Source organism: Schistocerca piceifrons, chromosome 8, assembly GCF_021461385.2.
Source record: "Schistocerca piceifrons isolate TAMUIC-IGC-003096 chromosome 8, iqSchPice1.1, whole genome shotgun sequence".
NCBI lineage: Eukaryota > Metazoa > Arthropoda > Insecta > Orthoptera > Acrididae > Schistocerca > Schistocerca piceifrons.
Window position 1 is genome coordinate 264,952,647 of NC_060145.1, and position 22,781 is coordinate 264,975,427.

Below are 22,781 nucleotides of genomic sequence, written 5' to 3' on the forward strand. Positions count from 1 at the left end.
CACGCCGGGTGATACGCCAGCATGGCGATGGCGAATACACGCTTCCAATGTGCGTTCACCGCGATGTCGCCAAACACGGATGCGACCATCATGATGCTGTAAACAGAACCTGGATTCATCCGAAAAAATGACTTTTTGCCATTCGTGCACCCTGGTTCGTCGTTCAGCACACCATCGCAGGCGCTCCTGCCTGTGATGCAGCGTGAAGGGTAACGGCAGCCATGGTCTCCGAGCTGATAGTCCATGCTGCTGCAAACGTCGTCGAACTGTCCTTGCAAATAGTTGTCTTGCAAACGTCCCCATCTGTTGACTCAGGGATCGAGACGTGGCTGCACGATCCGTTACAGCCATGCGGATAAAATGCCTGTCATCTCGACAGTTAGTGATGCGAAGCCGTTGGGATCCAGTACGGCGTTGCGTACTACCCTCCTGAACCCACCGATTCCACATTCTGCTAATAGTCATTGGATCTCGACCAACGCGAGCACCAATGTCGCGATACGATAAACCGCAATCGCGATAGTCTACAATCCGACCCTTGTCAAAGTCGGAAACGTGATGGCACGCATGTCTCCTTACACGAGGCATCACAACAACGTTTCACCAAGCAACGCCGGTCAACTGCTGTTTGTGTATGAGAAATCGGATGGAAACTTTCCTCATGTCAGCACGTTGTAGGTGTCGCCACTGGTGCCAACCTTGTGTGAATGCTCTGAAAAGCTAATCATTTGCATATCACAGCATCTTCTTCCTGTCGGCTAAATTTCACGTCTGTAGCACGTCATCTTCGTGGTGTAGCAATTTTAAAGGCCAGTAGTGTATATTTAGATTGTAAGCTTACATGTGTTTTATTTAAATCAGCGAGAAATAATTCAATTGTATCGCTACGCTGCATTTTCTGTCTTGTTCACTATTTCCTGCTCACCAGACTGAAAGAATCCATTTAGGACAAACCATGTACGGCAGTAGGAGCCCTTTTCCGTCGCTCGCTCGGATGAAGTGAACAAGAGCTGCGAACGATGTGCACACTGGTCGCGCCCCTCAACTACTTTAAATGGCACTCCCGCGCTGAAGCCGTGCAGCACTCTACTCTATTTTCTGCACCAGAGCAGGCGCAGGGAATTTCAGAACAATTGTCTAATCTCGTCTACCAGTGCCGAGAAAATCATTTGGCGCTCTTTTCTTCACTGCGTACCCCATGAACTGACTTGCCTGCGTAGCCAAGCGTACGACACGACTGTAGCTGGTTTAAATTCCGCTAATAAAAGAAACTTTCGATGACAGAATTTGGACGGCAAGCAGACGAGACTAGACGAGACGATTTCTAATCATTATTTGTGCCATCGCTCGATGTTAAAGCCAAAAGCACACCGCGAGGTATGTCACTCATTGTTACAGTGTGACATCAAACGGAGCCGTGAAAATAAAAACGTAACGAAAGCCTGGACAGTCGCCCATCACAGCCAAACAGGCAATACAACTCACTCCTCACAATACGTCCAGTACCCGAGCCGAATTTCAACTTTGTTCCCAACAGAGTGAAAATTTCATTCTGGAAACATCCCTCAGGCTGTGGCTAAGCCATGTCTCAGGAATATCTTTGCCGGCCGGTGTGGCCGAGCGGTTTTAGGCGCTTCAGTGACGAACCGCGCGACCTCCGATCGCAGGTTCGAATCCTGGACAAAGATGTGTGTGATTTCCTTAGGTTAGTTAGGTTTAAGTAGTTTTAAGTTCTAGGGGACTGATGACCTCAGATGTTAAGTCCCATAGTGCTCAGAGCCATTTTTTGAGCAATATACTTCCTCCCAGCAGGGCTAGTTCTGCAATGTCTGTAGGAGAGCTTTTGCTAAGTCTGGAAGATAGGAGACGAGGTACTGTCGGAATTAAAGCTGTGAAGACGGATCGTGGGTCGTGCCTGGGTAGCTCAGATGGCAGAGCACCTGCCTGCGAAAGGGAAAGGTGCTGGCTTCGACTCTCGGTCCAGCACACAGTTTTAATCTGCCAGGAAGTTTCATTCTTGATAAATTTTGGATTGCCTTTGACCTTTGGTCTTGCTCTTGCTAGCGGTGCACAAAAATGTGGAAACACCGAGAGGAATGCATAAATAAATATGCTAGGCAAGCCTGCAGGTTGGGCTGTTGTATTTCTCCACGAATGACACCTGTGCACTGTCCTCAATACGTTCTGTCACTCATGGTCAGATCAGTGTTCCGTGTAGTTGGCAGAGCATCATGCCAGAGCTAATTGAATTTGAATGTGGGAAAACTGCTGGTGAGCGAGTGGTGGCTGCTTCCCTAACCAAGGCAACGGAAGTGTTTGGTATTTCAGGCGGCTCGCTATAGAAGATTTATACTGCATGCAGCGGGAAAAGACCATCAGCTACGTCACAGCGCGCATGAAACTGTGTGTTAAGTGATCGTAACGAACAGTTAGTGAAGAGGAGTGTGACGAAAAATAAGAGGCCGACAGTTACAAAGCTCACTTAAGAATTGAATGTCGGACTCACGAGCCCTGGCGGCACCAAAACATTACGAAGGGAGCTCCATAAGCAGCAAATAGGGCGAGTTCGAATTCCAGAACCACTCATCAGTGATGCAAATGCTCGTAACAGGAAAACGTCGTGCCAAAGCCGTAAATCCTGGACTATGAAGCAATCGAAGAAAGTCATTTGTTTGCATAAGCCATGTTTCATACTGTTTCCAACTTCTGGTCGAGCTTTCGTGCCAAGAGTGAAAAGTGGCAGGGGCTCTGTGATGATATATGCAAGGATACTGTCGCATTCCCAGGGCACAATGGCTACTCCGCAAGCTCGCATCATTGCCAAGTATTATGTGACCATTTTGGCTGATCAGGTACATCCCACTTCACAGTGTAGAGGACTATGGTGATGCTCTGATCAAAGACGGCACGGCCGCTATTCATACTGATGGCATCGTCCAGGACTGGTACTGTGAGCCCGTCGATGAACTGGCGCATCTCTCCTGGCCATCACAATAATCAGATGTGGTTGAGCCTTTGTGGTCTAATTTGGAGGGAAGTTTGTGTGATCGCCGTCCGCCGCCTTCATCGTTACCTGAAATTTCCAGTATTTCGCAGGAAAGCTGGTATAACGAGACGACTCGAAGCTGTTTCGGATGTCAACAGTTTTCCTGCTCCCTATTAGGCATGGTAATGTGTCGTATTTTTAGTGTTTCAATATTTTTGTCCACCCCCAAACCTAACCTTGCTCATACACCTTCTGGTGGAACGTTTCAAAAGCATTGTACGTTTGAATTCACTCTCAAATCTTGTTTTATTGCTACTTTCAGTCTCTTCAAGCAGATTGCATCATGTCGCTTGTTTCTACATATATACTGAAATTATTTATTAGCTACCCATATCTCTCTCTATTAGTGTCAATATATGACGAAACTTGGAGATATCACTTTACACCTGAGACCAAGCAACAATCACGCCAGTGGCGGCATCCATCTTCGCCAAAGCCGCGGATTCAAACAAACACAGTCTGCCGGTAAAGTCATGACAACCTTTTTTGGGATCGAAAAAGGATATTTTTGATCGAATTTATGTCCACTGGGACCACTGTTAACGCTGACAGGTACTGTCAGACTCTGAAAAAACTCAAACGGGGCAGTTCAGAACCGGAGAAGAGGAATGTTCGGCAAGGGCGTACACTTTCTCCATGACAACGCTCGCCCGCACATCGCTCGGCAGACTGTTGCTCTCCTGCAACAGTTTCAGTGGAACATAATCACCCACTCACCCTGTAGTCCTGACTTGGCGCCCAGTGACTATCACCTGTTCCCTAAGTTAAAAGAACATTTGGCCGGAAAGCGATTTAGCTCCGACGACGATGTGAAACAAGAGGTTCATAACTTTCTGAACAGCATGGCGGCGAGCTGGTACGAGATGGGCATACAAAAACTGCCACAGCGTCTACAAAAATGCAGCGACAGAAATGGTGATTATGTCGAAAAATAGCTAAATGTTCAAGCTGTAAACTGATGTAAACTATTGTAGAAATAAACAGGTCTATGTACTTCCCAAGAAAATAGGAGACCTTACTTTTTCGGTTCGACGTCATTAGAAAAGTTTTGACTACTTACAATCCATGTGTTGCGTGGTGGAGATTGCTCCACGGCACAGAGTGCTAATCACTGTATTGCTGGATAGTACACAGCACTAATCACTGTATCATCAGAGTGGGGTTCAGCTGTCGAAGTGGACTCCTATCCCCCACTACTGCGTGGTGTCGATTCACAACGGAGCCCCCCTCCAGCACCGTTGTCCCGTCCCCTACATCTACATTTATACTCCTCAAGCCACCCAACGGTGTGTGGCGGAGGGCACTTTACGTGGTACTCTCATTACCTCCCTTTCCTGTTCCAGTAGCGTATGGTTCGCGGGAAGAACGACTGCCGGAAAGCCTCCGTGCGCGCTCGAATCTCTCTAATTTTACATTGGTGATCTCCTCGGGAGGTATAAGAAGGGGCAAGCAATATATTCGATTCCTCATCCAGAAACGCACCCTCTCGAAACCTGGACAGCAAGCTACACCGCGATGCAGAGAGCCTCTCTTGCAGAGTTTGCCACTGGAGTTTGCTAAACATCTCCGTAACGCTATCACGCCTACCAAATAACCCTGTGACGAAACGTGCAGCTCTTCTTTGGATCTTCTCTATCTACTCTGTCAACCTGACCTGATGAGCAATACTCAAGTATAGGTCGAACGAGTGTTTTGTAAGCAACCTCCTTCGTTGATGGACTACATTTTCTAAGGACTCTCCCAATGAATCTCAAACTGACACCCGCCTTAGCAACAATTAATTTTATATGATCATTCCACTTCAAATCGTTCCGCACGCACACTCCCAGATATTTTAGAGAAGTAACTGCTACCAGTGTTTGTTCCGCTATCATATAATCATACAATAAAGGATCCTTTTTTCTATGTATTCGCAATACATTACATTTGTCTATGTTAAGTGTCAGTTGCCACTCCCTGCACCAAGTGCCTATCCGCTGCAGATATTCCTGCATTTCGGTGCAATTTTCTAATGCTGCAACTTCTCTGTATACTACAGCATCACCCGCAAAAAGCCGAATGGAACTTCCGACACTATCTACTAGGTCATTTATATATACTGTGAAAAGCAAGGGTCCCCTGTGGCACGCCAGAGGTTACTTTAAGGTCTGTAGACGTCTCTCCATTGAGAACAACATGCTATGTTCTGTTTGCTAAAAACTCTTCAATCCAGCCACACAGCTGGTCTGATATTCCGTAGGCTCTTACTTTGTTTATCAGGCGACAGTGCGGAACCGTATCGAACGCCTTCCGGAAGTCAAGGAAAATGGCATCTACCTGGGAGCCTGTATCTAATATTGTCTGGGTCTCATGAACAAATAAAGCGAGTTGGGTCTCACGCGATCGCTGTTTCCGGAATCCGTGTTGATTCCTTCAGAGTAGATTCTGGGTTTCCAGAAATGACATGATACGCTAGCAAAAAACATGTTCTAAAATTCTACACCAGATCGATGTCAGAGATATAGGCCTATAATTTTGCGCATCTGCTCGACGACCCTTCTTGAAAACTGGAACTACCTGTGCTCTTTTCCAATCATTTGGAACCTTCCGTTCCTCTAGAGACTTGCGGTACATGGCTGTTAGAAGGGGAGCAAGTTCTTTCGCGTACTCTGAGTAGAATCGAATTGGTATCCCGTCAGGTCCAGTGGACTTTCCTCTGTTGAGTGATTTCAGTTGCTTTTCTATTCCTTGGACACTTATTTCGATGTCAGCCATTTTTTTGTTTGTGCGAGGATTTAGAGAAGGAACTGCAGTGCGGACTCCCTCTGTGAAACAGCTTTGAAAAAAGGTGTTTCGTATTTCAGCTTTACGCGTGTGATCCTCTGTTTCAATGTCATTATGATCCCTAACGCGCCGTCTGCGCAGCTGCGGTCCGAGTTATTTTGCACAGAGTTGGTGACGCGCTGCCTGTTGTTGTGTGTGCAGGAGCCTGGTGATCCAGGGCCAGGAGATGGAGCCTTGCGAGCGAGCGCGGGACAGCACGGCGTGCGCCTACTCCTCCTACTACAACACGGAGGGCCTCAGCCCCAGCAAGAAGGGCACCCGCGAGGACCTCACCATCATCATGAAGGTAGGTGGCCGCCGTACTGAACTCCACCCTGCCAAACCGTGTGGCTCTGCAGGCACAGTGAAGTGGAGGTGCCTCGCTGGACGAAGGAGCGGAACCTGCCCTAACAGTTCAGCAATGAGCAGGCTGCTTATGTAAGAGGAAAACGTTTTCGCACAGCAATGCTTCTAACAGTATAACTGAAATACGTTAGCAACCGTAGTCTTGAGAGCGGTAAATGATAGCGGTTAAGTGCCAGCCCACAAAAATCCTATCACTTCACCCAGAAAAGACACTTTGTATAAAAAAAGATTCTCTAAACTGTTGTTATGAATTTCTTTTAACACAAGAGATCTGACAGACTCAAATGAACGCAAGAGATTCATCAGTGATGAATTAAATGTATTTGCAGTTACGAATTCGATTAGACTTCAGCTGCACAAAGCGTTAGTGACAATGAAAATTCGTGCTTACCCGAGCATGCCACCAGGATGGATCCAAACCATATGTCACCATGCGTTCCCTGCCTGTGCTTAGACGCTGTGATTTCTGCACAGAGAGAGACCTTCACTATTGCTGTCGCGGCCTTGTCTATGCATGAAATAGTATTTTTAGTTTATGCGTGTATGTCTCAAGGACAGTGCTTAGTATGTCGTGCAATACACACACACACACACACACACACACACACACACACTGCAACTACTGTTTCATTCCTAAACAAGGCCGCGACAATACCACTGAAGAGCTCTCCCTGTACAGAAATCACAGAAACTATGCAAGTACAGGACAGCGGACACACAGTAACACATGGGAGTTTCGGGTCGGCTCCGATTGCGTCTTCCGGTAGCTTGAGTGGTTAAGGGGACCACTCGTGATAAGCGGGTATCCATCTTCAAGACCAGGTCTGGCACAAATTTCCATTGACACTGATCTTCAAGTCGCAAATGATCCACGGGAAGAACGGTTGTTGATAAGCCTCCACGTGGGCTCGAATATAATTTTATCTTGGTGACCTTTCCACGAGACAAACGCAGGAGGAAATGATATATCGGCCGACTCTTCAGGGAAGTCTAATCGTACTGGCAATTGCAAAAACATTTAGCTTATTTCATACGGCTGTCATTTGCTGCAGTGTCTGTTCCTTCAGATAGGCAGCCTTGTCTGAAGGACACTGCGTAGTACGTCGTATAACGCAGATATTGCAGATGCTACTAATCACCAATAAACCTGTAGCATTTGAAACTTGAGCAATTTTCTGTTACTTTGAGCCGGCCGGGATGGCCGTGCGGTTCTAGGCGCTACAGTCTAGAATCGCGCGACCGCTACGGTCGCAGGTTCGAATCCTACCTCGGGCATAGATGTGTGTGATGTCCTTAGGTATGTGTATGACCCACCACTCATGTTTTCCGGTGGAAGATTCGGTTGACTTGTCACCTTGTCATCAAATGCTTGCGGTTCCGAATCGAAAGCCACTTCTTTTCGGCTGCTAATAGAGTATTTGTGCAGAAGCAATTGTCATTACAAGTCCCTTCCTCACACCTCGCTGTTGCAAACGGACGTTACACCGCTTGAAGAGTAGTTGGGCAGAATCAACTATCGTTATAGGTCCCTTCCTTACACCTCGCTGTTGCAGACACACGTTACACCACGGCACAGACACAAACCTGAATACAGCGAACATTAAAATGAACACGGCTGATTTGTGTGGCAGTCCAACATCGTGACACTGCACCATGATGCCGTTGCTCTTCTAGGTTGCGCTATATTGCACTTCTTGTCCTTGGACCGTTCACTGTTTCCATTTTATTGTTTCCACATTTCAGTACACCTTCTTCCTGTTTTCATGCTTGATTTGTGTTCAGGTTTTGACGACTTCTCCACTTGGCCCTCTTACCACAAAATCTGAGCTGCGTGCAATGGGGAGTTCCCCTTGTTGGTTACATACTGTAGGCAAAGAGATTAGACAGCGCTATTAATTCCGTATCGAAGCACCGCACAGGTTAATAATGTCAATTTGCCCTGGACGTCAGTGACCGGAACGTCAAATCATTTCAGAATAAGGTTCAAATGGCTCTGAGCACAATGGGACTTAACCTCTGAGGTCATCAGTCCCCTAGAACTTAGAACTACTTAAACCTAACTACCCTAAGGACATCACACACAGCCATGCCCGAGGCAGGTTTCGAACCTGCGACCGTAGTGGTCGCGCCGTTCCAGACTGAAGCGCCTAGAACCGCTCGGCCACACCGGCCAGCCTTTCAGACTGCATTTCACACACATCGGCAATGGAAAGGAAAGAGACGTCGTCGTCAAGGATTATCAAGCAGAAAATTTTGGCGTTGATAGTAATGGGTTGACAGTGACTGTGATGAGACAGCCAGCACAGCAGGTAAACCGCCATTCTGAACCGCCCGAGAAGTACGTAGCGATCCGAGGCGGAGCATAACATACGGATTGCTACAATAGAGCAGGAGGCGTGGCTGAGTGCACTAGAGCTGATCGCTAGGATTTTGACTTTTGCGTACCAAGTTGGGCTTCTCTGGGAGAAGGCGGCTGCCTTCTGTATGCATGTGTTGTAGAGAAACAACCTAAGCACATAATTTATTCGTATTAATCAGGTGAGCTCATCGAGCATTCACAACAGTCTACAGAATGGAAATTGACAATATTATGGTATCCATATACATTATGGAAGTGGATGTACGTCTTGTTCAACTTCTCCTCATAAGCCACTGGCTCGATTTCAACCAGCTTTGATACGCATATCACTTACTGTGTGGGTTATAACCACCTATCTCTCAAAGAGGGAGGAGTGAGGGTGGTGGGGTGTAAAAGAAGCGTAGGTCACAGCGCGCAAGTAGGCAGGCAATATTCATCCAGTTAAATTCTTCACTTGTGTGGCCATATTGTCCGTAGTTGCTTTACAATTCATGTTCCGTCGTTGCAACTACAAGTAAAGGCGTGTTTATGTTTTCACCAGGCGCGTTTCGAGTTTTGAGATAAGACGTCATCAGTGGGCTTTAATTAAAGTTATTTACAATTTAAATTATTAATGAACTGTTTTTCGATCTTAAAAACAAATCAAACTTTTAAAGTATCTTTTGTTATAGTCCACTGATGATGACTTACCTCAATAAAGCGGAACGCGTCTGGTGAGAAAGAACGCATTTTCTTGTAGTTGTAATGACGCAATGAAAATACCCTCGGAAATATATCCACCCAGCATTTGAGAATGAGTGCACTTAGTCACTTGCAACAAACTTTAAACATAATTGCAGACATTTCAGAGACATTTTCTCGCTCACATCCCGCAGCAAATGATGAAAGGAAAGAAGTTTATCACTTACTGCATTTTCACTATTCACGCAGCAAAATTGCCGCATCAGGCATGACCTTTTAATTTATTACTTCTTTACTAGTAACTCTAATCACAAAATATTTTGCAGACACTATTCACATATACCACTGAATATACCTGTAAAATTATGGCTTTGTACGAGACATAGATCAGTAGATACGACGTCATAAACACTGACCTGATGGACACAGATGTGGGGGAGGACGAGTTGGACAGAGAGAGGCGGAGGAGACGATGAACTGAGGGAGATGGGAAAAGGAGATGGATGGAGAGGTGATGAGGAGGAAAGGGACAGAGAAAGGAAAGAGGGGATTGAGATAGAAAGGTTGTAGGAGGGAGAGGAAAGGAAAGAGGAGAAGATGGCCAGAGAGGGGGGGGGGGGAAGAAGATATGCTCGGAGACGGGGGGAGGAGGAGATATACAGAGAGGAAAGGAGCACGTGGAAAGAGCGGGAGGAGCAGATGAATAGAGAGACAGAGGAGGGTGAAGGAGGTGGACAGAGATGGGGAGAAGCAGATAGGTAGTGGTGAGGGGAGGGGGGGGGAATTGGACTAATAGTTCGGAATATATACATACCCAGCCAACGCCGGATACTCAACTACACTTATACATTAAGGATAATTGCAGAATATGGTGCCACACAACATGGAAATAATAGCATAGACTCATAGGAAACACACACGACACAGATCTATAAGACCACGGTATTGGTGATAAGTTGATAAAACCGTACCGAAACACATGTGCTACAAAACGACACTGTTTCCTGTGCATGTACCCCGACATCAATTTGGCGTATGATCACCATGCACACGTACACAAGCCGCACAACAGTTTGGCATACTCTGGATCAGGTGGTCGAGCTGGGGTATAGCCTCCCATTCTTGCACCAGTGCTCGTCGGAGTTCCTGAAGTGGCCTAGGGGTTTGAAGACGGAGAGCATCCCAGACGTGCTCGATGGGGTTTAGGTCTGGAGAACAGGCAGGTCACTCAATTTTCCTGATATCTTCTGTTTCAACGTACTCCTCCATGATGGCAGCTCGGTGGGGCCGTGCGTTATCATCCATCAGGAGGAAGATGGGACCCACTGCACCCCTGTTAAGGCTCACATACTGGTGCAAAATGACGTCCCGATACACCTGACATGTTACAGTTCCTCTGTCAAAGACATGCAGGGGTGTACGTGCACGAATCATAATCCCACCCCACACCATCAAACCACGACCTCCATACAGGTCCCTTTCAAGGACATTAAAGGGTAGTCATCTGGTCCCTGGTTCACGCCAGATGAAAACCCGGCTAGAATCACTGTTCAGACTATACCTCGACTCGTCCGTGAACATAACGTGGGACCACTGTTACAATGACCATGTACTGTGTTCTTGACACCAGGTTTACGGGGTCTCCTGTGACCAGGTGTCAGTGGAATACGACATGCAGGCCTCCGGGCGAATAAACCATGTTTGTTCAGTCGTCTCTAGAGTGTGTGTCGGGAAACAACTGTTCTAGTGGCTGCAGCAAGGTCCCGAGGAAGGCTACCTGCAGTACTCCGTGGCCGCCTGCGGACACTGATGGTGAGATATCGGTCTTCTTGTGGTGTTGTACACTGTTGACATCCCGTACTGTAGCGCCGGGACATATTTCCTGTCTGCTGGAATCGTTGCCATAATCTTGAGATCACACTTTGTGGCACACGGAGGGCCCATGCAACGACCTGCTGTGTTTGACCAGCCTCCAGTCGCCTAGTATTCTACCCCTCATAACGTCATCAATGTGTGTTCTCTGAGCCATTTTCAACACACAGTCACCATTAGCAGGTATGAAAACGTCCGCACACTTACTCGCTGCACCGTACTCTGACATGCACCAACACACCTCTGCGTATGTTGACCGCTGACCGTGCGACGACCGCAGGTTAAATGCACCGCATGGTCATACCCCGAGGTGATTTAAACCCGCAAACCGCGCACCACAGCATTGTTTCACCATGTATCAGCATTATCCTTAATTTATGAGCATGAGAGTAGTACAAACTAAATCAACCAATTCGGCTGTCATTAAAACATAAAGCGCTATTACATCTGTATAATTGCAAAAACAATAGGTACTACTAACAGCTGCATCAAACGAAAATGTCTCGGCTACCGATTAAATGATGCAGATGCTACAACACGAATAAAAGTAAAAAAAAATGCAAATTCAGCCAGAACGCCGTAATTCAATCGAGTAGACGTAGTAAGAGCACCACACAAGGTAGAAAAAGACATTACCTTTCTTCTTATGTAAAAGCATTGTGGATATAACTTTGATTTCTCAGTACACTTAGCATGTAATTGAAACGCCGTTTAATAAAAATATCTGTAAATGTAAAGTGACGTGAAACTAATGTTTGGAAGCACTATTGAGAAGCACATAAAAAGCCTGTTCAGAATGACATGCCCGTGTAAATGAGTAGAGTAATACACAGATATGTTTTCCCTGGGAGATTTACGTTTATGAACTGACGTATTTACCGTTTTTCTGATAAAAAGAGAACCAGTAATTGTAGAGCCGATTGTAAAGTCTCAAACTGAGTGTCATTGAAAGAGGGGAAAAATTAGAACAATCTTAATATAATTATTGTCGAAATTCGAACAAATGTCCATTTTCTAAATTTTACACTAATCGGCTGATGCAAGTCAGTTCAAGTTAGTATTGGGGAGGAAGCGAGCTTACGCAAACTGCACGTCTCGCGCCCCGTCGTATGAGGGTTTTTGCGCTCGAAGCAGCACACACCTACCTGTCGGAAGCTGCAGAGTTTGGCCTCGGCACATGGCGAATCTTCTGTGTGGGGCAACCGATGGAACTCTGTTTCTGAATGAGTCGTTGAGGAGCCGAACTTAGAAATTTTCACTTCTTCATCTTTCTGCGGGTTTTCTACACGATGCGGGGTCTCTCGCATCCAAGTTTCCGTCTCTTTCTGTCTTGCTAGTCCTCGCATGGTCCTGTCGTTCATCGCACGCCTCACTCCGTCGCTCCAGTGAATCCGGGGTCTTCATTTTTTTGTCGTGCAGGTCTCCAGCGCCATGTACTAAAAGGCCATCTTCTGACGTGTCCACATCATGCTAGTCGTTTGTTTTTAACTGCGTCTACAGTATTCTTGGTAACTACTATCTGTTTCCGTAGCACTTCATTTCTAATTGTGTCTATTCTTTTTGCTTCACAACTTCGTCTCCAAAATTACATATCCATTGTCTTTTAATTTCTTGTGACTGACCATGGAGAAACTCCACAATTCAGCACCATACCGAGCAATGCTCTCAACTATGCTGTTTTGTATATTGTTCTTTTCAATTTTTTGACATATTTTTACTCCAAATAAAGAAGTGTAGCTGCTTAATATCCACCTTTCCCTTCCCTTTCCTATCCTGTGCTTTATTTCCCCGTTGCTTCAATCTCTGTCTGAAATGCCTGTACCTAATTACTTATATCATTGACTACACTTTACTGTAGATCCATCACCCTTAACAAACTCCGACAGCCAAGTATTCTATCTTTGTGAAGTTTATTTTCATACCACATTGTTCTTATTCTTTTTTAAGATTTCTTAACATATAACACACTTCCTCATCTTCCTTGGCGAAAATGACCTGATCGTCGACGAAATTTATGATGAACAAGATGTCATCACCGATTCTAATTCCCACGTTTTTGCACCTCCTTTTCCTTTTTTTCAAGGCTTCGTTCAAAAATATTTGAAGCAGCACCCTTGTTTGAGTCCTTTGCTAGCCTTAAGTTTCTTTAACAGTAACTTCCCAGCATTAACTCAACATGTATCATCTAAATACAGCTTTCTAACGGCTTGTACATAACATTTATGAATATTCTGGTTATTCATTACTTCTCACAACCTAGAAACTAGTTCAACGTGATAGGCCTTTTGCAAATCTAAAAAGCCATGTGGTGTTCTATATTTTCACGTTGGACTAAAATCAATGTACTTCGTAACTTTCGCAAGAGTAGGACTTCATGCTGGCAACAAGTTGTAATGTTGGGTAGTATTTTCTTGAAATGAGTGATTTGTACGTAGTCGCATTCGCTTTTTCACGTTTTATATATTGGATGTACCAAAAAGGAAGGATTTCAGGAAGCATTCCTCACACTTAGAGAAATAAAATGTGTTGTATGGATCAGAAAACGCTTTATTTCCGTTGTAGAGTTGTTTTTCCACTTCTCTTCATGATCACATTAATGGTGGGAAACACAAAGAAACAGAACAACATTACAGCAAACGTTTTCTTACATGAACTTTTCAAGAAAGCCTCTTGGTTACAGATGGTTAGAATTTACAGTGAGCTGTAATTTTTAGGTTCACCACCAATGTTGGCTGTTCCAAAGGAACGAAGGTAACTTTGACATGTGACTCATTTCATTGCTTGTGTAGACATGTGACTAACTTCATTGCTCTATTAGCACCGAGCGGGGTAGCGCAGTGGGTAGTACACTGGACTCGCACTCGGGAGGACGACGATTCAAACACGCGTCCGTCCATCCTGATTTAGGTTTTCAGTGAGTTCCCTAAATCGCTTAAGACAGATGGTGGTGTGGTTCCTCCGAAAAGGAACGGCCGCTTTCCTTCCCCATCCTTCCGTAATTCGAGCTTATGCTCCGTCTCCAATGACCTCGTTGTCGTCGGGACGTTAAACGCTAATCTTCTCCTCCGCTGTATCAGCATCAAGCGCGTAACATTAACTGTTCAGTGTTCATCGCGGACTTTGTTTCCGTCGCAGTGCAATGGAAGAGTTCTCAAAAGCGGATTCGGCAGATGTCCATTTGCTGTGTGGATTAGCAGTTTGTAATGGCCGTGGCGCTCAACGTTTTTATCGGGAAAGCTTTCCAGGACGACTGTCTCCCAAAAGGAGGACTTTGAAACGACTGATGGTTGTCTTAGGGAGCATAGGATATGGCTCTGAGCACTATGGGACTTAACGTCTATGGTCATCAGTCCCCTAGAACTTAGAACTACTTAAACCTAACTAACCTTAGGACATCACACACATCCATGCCAGAGGCAGGATTCGAACCTGCAAAGGTAGCAGCAGCGCGGTTCCGGACTGAAGCGCCTAGAACCGCTCGGGCACAGCGGCCGGAGGCACGGTCAGCAGCGAGTTCTCCTGCACGGGTACTCTTCTGCGAATGGTTCATCCAGCTGTGTGACAACCCTCATTTTAGTCCATATGTGCTGTTCACGGATGAGGTTTCGTTGCAACTTTGGTGATTAACGATCTGAAGCATTTGTGCACCTATGCTCTCTAGATATTTTACAACTAGTTTGGTCAGTTTTAAGCTGCAAAATCCGAACAAACTACTACTTGAGGACTTGCAACCATGTGGAATTACAACGTTTATTTTTAGAATTTGCAAGGTATCGGCGTCGTTTTGAAGCTACATAGGCTGTGCCACTTGCACTTGCAAGTTGTGTGCTATTATTTGTAGGGTGGATCCCATGAGGTAATTTGCAGGCTACACAGATCTACTGATAAGGAAAGGAATAAATGTAAGTGTACGCCATACGAACCTACGGCACCAGCAACGAGCCGTCGCTGTTCAGTTAAGGATCACGCATGTTAGCTCAGCAGCATAAAGCGTGAGAACTGACAGGCATCACCTATTTTCGCCCGCCTACTCCTGTTCTGGTAGTCGATTTTGTGCCATTGTGTCTTATTTTATTGACACATTAGTTTTCGTTACCCAAAGCGAAGGGCATGAGAATTCGAATATTTTTCCTCTGAGTGTTCCTCCACAAAAAAGAGGCCAGGTTTGTAACGTCCCCTTCGGAAAAATTAAAAAATGACTGTGCTGGTAATCTTCTACATTATTTGATTTTCAAACAGCTGAGCAAAACTGAACGTACTCAGACGTTTCTCTCTTTACTTAACTAAACTGACACACAATATTTTTAGCGCAACGCAATCTGACTTTCAATAATCCCTACAAAAGAATGGCCCTGACTAACAATAACCTATACCTTTCATGAATCACTTACCTCACAAACATCTTCGTTACTCTTACTACTGCAATACAGCGAGCGCCAATACTGCCAGCTAAAATAAAAGATTAGATTCTAACTACTGAAGACACTAGCTACTGATAGACATAGTTAGGAAATGAAAGATTTTGATAGAGAACAAACAATGTATTTACCTTAATAATGTTCAAAAGTCATCTCTCATATATATATACATATATATATATATATATATATATATATATCAATTCATGACATCCATCTTTACAAATTTCCTTTTTCTGGTGGACACACGTCCAGATCGTACTCACATAGTAATCTCTCAAAACTCTGGCATCTCTCTCTCTCCACAGCCACCATTGCTGGCGGCTCACTAACTGCACAACGTTACGCGCTGTTCACATCCAACTGCCCAACAGTACGATAGCCAGTTTTCCAACAATATCGAAAATGGTTCAAATGGCTCTGAGCACTATGGGACTCAACTTCTGAGGTCATTAGTCCCCTAGAACTTAGAACTACTTAAACCTAACTAACCGAAGGACATCATACACATCCATGCCCGAGGCAGGATTCGAACCTGCGACCGTAGCGGTCTCGCGGTTCCAGACTGCAGCGCCTAGAACCGCACGGCCACTTCGGCCGGCTCCAACAATATCAATCAGCCGCAGACTGCACACAGCACAGTCAGTGATTTTCATAAAGAGCGCTACGTGGCGATACCAAAATAAAAACCTAAACAGCCTACTTACATATTATTTAGGTTTTTCTGTGATTGGATAATTAAATAAATAAGAACATAAACAGATGAAACAATCTGCGTTAAAAAAGAACTGTTTGCAACAGTGAAACAGTTGTCTCCATTGAAGGGGAAAAACACTATTTCTTTGCGTTATTTGGTCCTGAGAACGAAAAACAAAACTCACTGAATAAAGAAAAGAACCGTTTTCTGTTGTCTTCTAAATATTGCTTGGTTTGTTTGTAAATATATATTTTGCACAGAAAATAAATATAATCATTTTGAATTGTTTAGACGATACTTTTTCTATTCTTTCACCTCTCATCTGTGTTGAAAGTTTATGATAGAGCTTTTGTTAACATACGTTACGAATTTTGATATGCTAATAAATTCTATTCTCTAAGCTAATTTCTTAATTTTGATACTATATTCCGAATTTTTATATCACGGTAGTCTCTCATAACCTCACTTTCACCGTTCAGTATTGGCTTAAGCAAAGTGATGCTGTGTTGACGTTCCGCCTAGAGTGAATATACCTCCATTTGATTGTGACCTTCCCTTCCCTTCCCTTCTCTTCCCTTCCCTTCCCTTCCCTTCTCTTCCCTTGAATTGAGGACTGGTGTGAATAGACTTTTATGATCCTGGGGTCCACAGCCCGATATAGGAAACTACTGAGTCCAAGCAATAAAGCGTGTTAAAATTGGAATATTACTGAAAGGCGAAAAATATGTCGTTGCTGTTAATATTGGAGGTCATGTGACAAAACATTATTCGCCAAACGTTTGAACTGTGAGAAATATAGAAAAAGGCTGGCCGACCTGAATGAGATAAGCCCATTCGTTGACATGAAAGATCGCCTTGATTCCAGCAGAACTGCAGTAACGGAATTCCAAGCATCTGCTGCAGCTGTAAGCTAAGCATCCTGTTCTGGCCGCTACTGCTGGAGAGCTTTTAGGTGAGGCTTCTGTTTCGGACTTCAGACATTCCAAGCCGCTGCATACCTGAACTACCACAGCCGTACACTATTAGAGACAGACACCACTGCTTGTGTTCGAAGTATGGTAATCAGCGCCAGCAGACACGAATAAATTACCGTATCCTTATCGGAAAATATACCTCAAAGCCAGATAGAATTGATGTAGTTGAGGAAGTCGACACGGAGGAGTTCAAGTAATGCGGACAATTTAAACGAACAGTAATTCATTTTAAATGCAATATACGTTTACGTACATGTTCTCAGATGTTATGTACAACTAGTAACCACGAAGAAAACTTTCATTTAGTCGTTGCTTCAAATAAACGTAACGAGTGCGACAATTCCGATTTACGCGCTTTGCCACAGCTTCATTTGCTTGCTGCAGGCACACCTAATCAAATTATTCTATATAACTGCTGTTTCTAAACTCAGTATCGTATCTTACTTAAAATAAGCTTAAAAACAGTACTCAAAATACAGGCTGTTTCAAGAGGTGGAAGAATAGACTAACTCGATGAAACATTCCATATAACATGTATCCAGAGATAAAGCCTTTAGAATATAACCCAAATAGCCACGCGGGATTAGCCAAGCGGTCTGGGGCGCTGCAGTCATGGACTGTGCGGCTGATCCCGGCGGAGGTTAGAGTCCTCCCTCGGGCATGGGTGTGTGTGTTTGTCCTTGGGATAATTTAGGTTCAGTAGTGTGTAAGCTTAGGGACTGATGACCTTAGCAGTTAAGTCCCATAAGATTTCACACACATTTTTTTGAACATAACTCAAATACATATTCAAACGAGCTAAGAAAAGGTAAATGATTTTCATAAATTTCACCTCTGACTTCAGTGCAATTTCGAAATCCCTTGACAACCTCTTCCGAGGTCGTGTTGGCCTTCTTTTGTTGGGGGCAGTGCTATTCATAATCTGATCAGTTTATCTCCTGTGTTTCCTTTTCAGCCGGCCGCGGTGGCTGTGCGGTTCTAGGCGCTTCAGTCCGGAACCGTGGGACTGCTACGGTCGCAGGTTCGAATCCTGCCTCGGGCATGGATGTGTGTGATGTCCTTAGGTTAGTTAGGTTTAAGTAGTTCTAAGTTCTAGGGGACTAATGACCTAAGGTGTTAAGTCCCATAGTGCTCAGAGCCATTTTTTGTTTCCTTTTCCTCTGTAAACTTTTCCTTTCAACCATCCGCACAGGTAAAAGTATAAAGTGGTAAAGTCCGGGGACCTTGATAGCCAAGAAAAGTTACTCTTTCTGTCGATCCATCTTCCGTGGAATGTTTGTTTTAGATGATGTATCATTTTATGCATAGAATGTTCAAGGGCCCCGTCATGCTGCATGACCGAGTGAGGTGGCGCGGTGGTTAGCACACTGGACTCGCATTCGGGAGGCAATCCTGATTTAGCTTTTCCATGATTTCCCTAAATCGCTTCAGGGAAATGACGGGATGGTTCCTTTGAAAGGACACGGCCGACTTCCTTCCCCATCCTTCCCTAATCTGATGGAACCGATGACATTGCAGTTTGTTCCCCTCCCCCAACTCAACCACCCAACCATGCTGCAAGAACATAACCATCTTTGTAGCCAAAGGAACGTTTTCCTATAATTCTGGAGGCTCGTTTTCAAGAAAAATCTGGAGAACGTGACCTTGTAAGACAATGGGTTAACGCAGGAGGCCCAATGAACTGAGTTCTATCAAACCACATCGCACATTTACAGAGAAGCGTTCTTGAAATCATGTCTCCACGAAGATACGTTTCTTTTCGTCGGATCAAAATGGTTCAAATGGCTCTGAGCACTATGGGACTCAACTGCTGAGGTCATTAGTCCCCTAGAACTTAGAACTAGTTAAACCTAACTAACCTAAGGACATCACAAACATCCATGCCCGAGGCAGGATTCGAACCTGCGACCGTAGCGGTCTTGCGGTTCCAGTCTGCAGCGCCTTTAACCGCACGGCCACTTCGGCCGGCTCGTCGGATCACCAATGTGAGTTATGTATGTTATTGATACCGTCACCAGTAACGTGCATGCAACACTAAACATTAGTAATGGGATTACTCGGGGATTTTCAACCAGCCAATGACAAAATTTTAATTCCCTACCGTCATCTTCTCTTCGAAGGGTTGAACCGGTGTAAATGAGGACAGACGCCGTACATGCGTGTTTTCCGCCATATTTGTCAACATACAACATTTGAGAATCACAGTTACCGTTGATACGTTCAGTTATGAAAACTAAAACACGACTTCAAACTTCTAATTCGAAACAAAATCGACAATCGTCAAATATAGCCACAGCAACTAGAATACCAAAAGGCGAAATACGGACTTACCACTACCACAAATAAAAATTGTACGATTTATTGAATGGAATATTTTATTCAAATTAGTCTATTAATTACCTTATAAAACAGTTACTATTCCTGCATGTACACCTTGTATATTAACGCCTCGGAAAGTCAAAACACATGACGATAACAAAAGTTTACATGAGATTATGTTGAAACTTAGGTACTTGGATACTGCTGGTTCGTCTCTACCTCCTATGGGCGCGTATTCTACCTCGCCGGCCGGAGTGGCCGAGCGGTTCTAGGCGCTACATTCTGGAGCCGCGTGACCGCTACGGTCGCAGGTTCGAATCCTGCCTCGGGCATAGGTGTGTGTGATGTCCTTAGGTTAGTTAGGTTTAAGTAGTTCTAAGTTTTAGGGGACTGATAACCTCAGAAGTTAAGTCTCATAATGCTCAGAGCCATTTATTCTACCTCGCATACCCTGCTGTAGCTCTCGGATTAGCAAACACATTTACTTTATAGGAACACACGGTTTTCTAGCAAATAGTTTTCACCACAACATAACAAAAGTAACTATAGGCGACGAAGTTAAAGCTTAAGACATAAACGTTGATATTTTCTTTGCAGTCATTCTGTCCTTGTGCACGACAAACGTCAACTCCTAGGTGCTATTTGAGAGTAGAACCCAAACCTCTGAGAGGCATCAGTCTTCACTAGAAGTGTAAAAGTCAGTATCTGAAGATCAAGGAAATTTACAGATATTTTTAACGCGAAAAGTTATTACTCACTTCCAATATTCGTGAGTGACTCATGGCTCACACATAGACGTAGTTTCCAGTTTATGCCAATACTGCTAACACATCCAGTTGCTGAGACACGCGCACATTTTATAACGCCCCCCTCAAGTTTTTACTAGCACTTGTACGGTTGAAATGTCTTTCATTAAACAAGGAGAAGCGTTTGGTGTACAAGAAACAGTGTGTCTACAGCGGCGCAATCGTTTGCTGATGAAACATGAAAGAGTGCACCGCCTAGCGCAGTTTATATTTTGGTGATATAATTCATGGTTTTATTCATCTTGGGGTTAAAGCTCTTTTTTCCGCGGTTGCTTTAACGATACGTATTATTTTGGATAGTGTCCGCCTTCAGCAAAACACAATTTTGTTTTTTAACCCAAACATATTTCACTGCAGTTGCAGCATCTTCAGTGGGCGTATATTTTATGGCTGTTAAAGATAAAGAATTTCCTTTACTGTTTGTATACATGTAACTATTAGTTTTTAAATCGTAATTACAAACATTAAAGAACATTCTTTATCTTTAACAGCCATAAGATAAAAGCCCACTGAAGATGCTGCAACTGCAGTGAAACATGTTTGAGTTAAAAAACAAAATTGTGTTTTGCTAAAGGCGGACACTATCCAGAACCATGTGCATGGTTTTATTATCTGACGTCAGTGATTTTATTTTTACCTAATGTGATGTTATAAATGCTTTTCAGAAACTGATGACAATCTATCGACCGAAACTAGTTGTTAAATACACAATTTTATCAGCAATTTGAGGCGATAACGATGATATTTTTTAAATTTCTGAGGAGTTAAAGAACTACACTACGTACGCACCCAAAATCATACGTTTTTCATATTAGGTGCATTGTGCTGCCACCTAGTGCCAGGTACTCCATATCAGCGACTTCAGTAGTCAGACATCGTGAGAGAGCAGAATGGGGCGCACCGTGGAACTCACGGGCTTCAAACGTGGACAGGCGATTGGATGTCATTTGTGTCATACACTTGTACGCGAGATTTACACACTCCTAAACATCACTAGATCCATTGTTTCCGATGTGATAGTGAAGTGGAAACGTGAAGGGACGCGTAAAGCGCAAAAGCTTACAGGCCGATCTCGTCTGTTGACTGACAGAGACTGCCGACAGTTGAAGAGGGTTGTAATGAGTAATAGACAGACATATATCCAGACCATCACACAGGAATTCCAAACTGCAGCAGGATCTACGGCAATTACTATGGCAGTTAGGCGAGAGGTGTAAAAACTTGGATTTCATGGTCGAGCGGCTGCTCATAAGACACATATCACGCCGGGAAATGCCAAACGACGCCTCGCTTGGTGTAAGGAGCGTTACCATTGGACGATTGAACAGCGAAAAACGTTGTGTGGAGTGACGAATCATGGTACACAATGTGGCGATCTGATAACAGGGTGTGGGTATGGCGAATGCCCGGTGAACATCATCTGCCAGCGTGTGTACTGGCAACAGTAAAATTCCGAGGCGGTGGTGTTATGGTGTGGTGGTGTTTTTCATGGAGGGGTCTTTCACCCTTTGTTGTTCTGCGTGGCAGTATCACAGAAGAGGCCTACACTGATGTTTTAATCACCTTCTTGCTTCCCACTGTTGAAGAGCAATTCGGGGATGGTTATTGCATCTTTCAACACGATCGATCACCTGTTCATAATGCACGGCCTGTGGTGTAGTGGTTACACGACAATAACATCCCTGTAATGGACTGACCTACTCAGAGTCCTGACCTGAATCCTATAGAACACCTTTGGGATGTTTTGGAAAGTCGATTTCGTGCCAGGCTTCACCGACCGACATCGTTACCTCTCCTCAGTGCAGCACTCCATGAATAATGGGCTACCATTCCCCAAGAAACCTTCCAGCACCTGACTGAACGTATGCCTGCGAGAGTGGAAGCTGTCATCAAGGCTACGTGTGGGACAACACCATATTGAATTCCAGCATTACCGATGGAGGGTGCCACGACTTGTAAGTCATTTTCAGCCAGGTGTCCGGATACTTTTGATCGCATAGTGTATCTCTACACAGAAAGATCTTTTTCCATGTATAATCCGATGGCTCATAGTCTGTCAGGCATTATTTTCGGGTAACAAGCCCCATTGAAATATAACCGTTACTTTCGTATTTGACGTTAATTTTGTTTTGCCTTTTTGGTTGTAATCGAAACATAGCACGTCGGTTTACAATGAGAGAATTTCACAGATGTCCTAACACAAACAAACATCTTGGCATGACCAACTGCTTTATCAAGAAGTGAAAGCATAAAAGGGTGCTTAGCTCAGCTGAATCGCAGACGCACCCATTAGTCTTGCGTCTTCGATATTAAACTTACGTGACATTACCTGAAGTGCAGCTGATAGACCGTTGCACTCCAACATATGAACTTTGATGAAAAATCATTCTAAGACAGTAAAACACTAGGAGAGGAGCAAATGAAGCTCGTAAAATCTTAGT

The 22,781-nt window shown here is 44.4% G+C and overlaps 1 protein-coding gene across 1 annotated transcript in view; it reads left to right on the top strand.

Annotated features, from left to right (window-relative positions):
• Positions 1-22,781, top strand: part of LOC124711739 (CB1 cannabinoid receptor-interacting protein 1-like) — a 1,345,746-nt gene that overhangs the window by 1,083,907 nt on the left and 239,058 nt on the right. Inside the window, exon 3 of the mRNA XM_047241950.1 lies at positions 6,011-6,155. Within this exon, the coding sequence (XP_047097906.1) occupies positions 6,011-6,155 (145 nt within the window). The remainder of the gene's footprint in view (positions 1-6,010; positions 6,156-22,781) is intronic.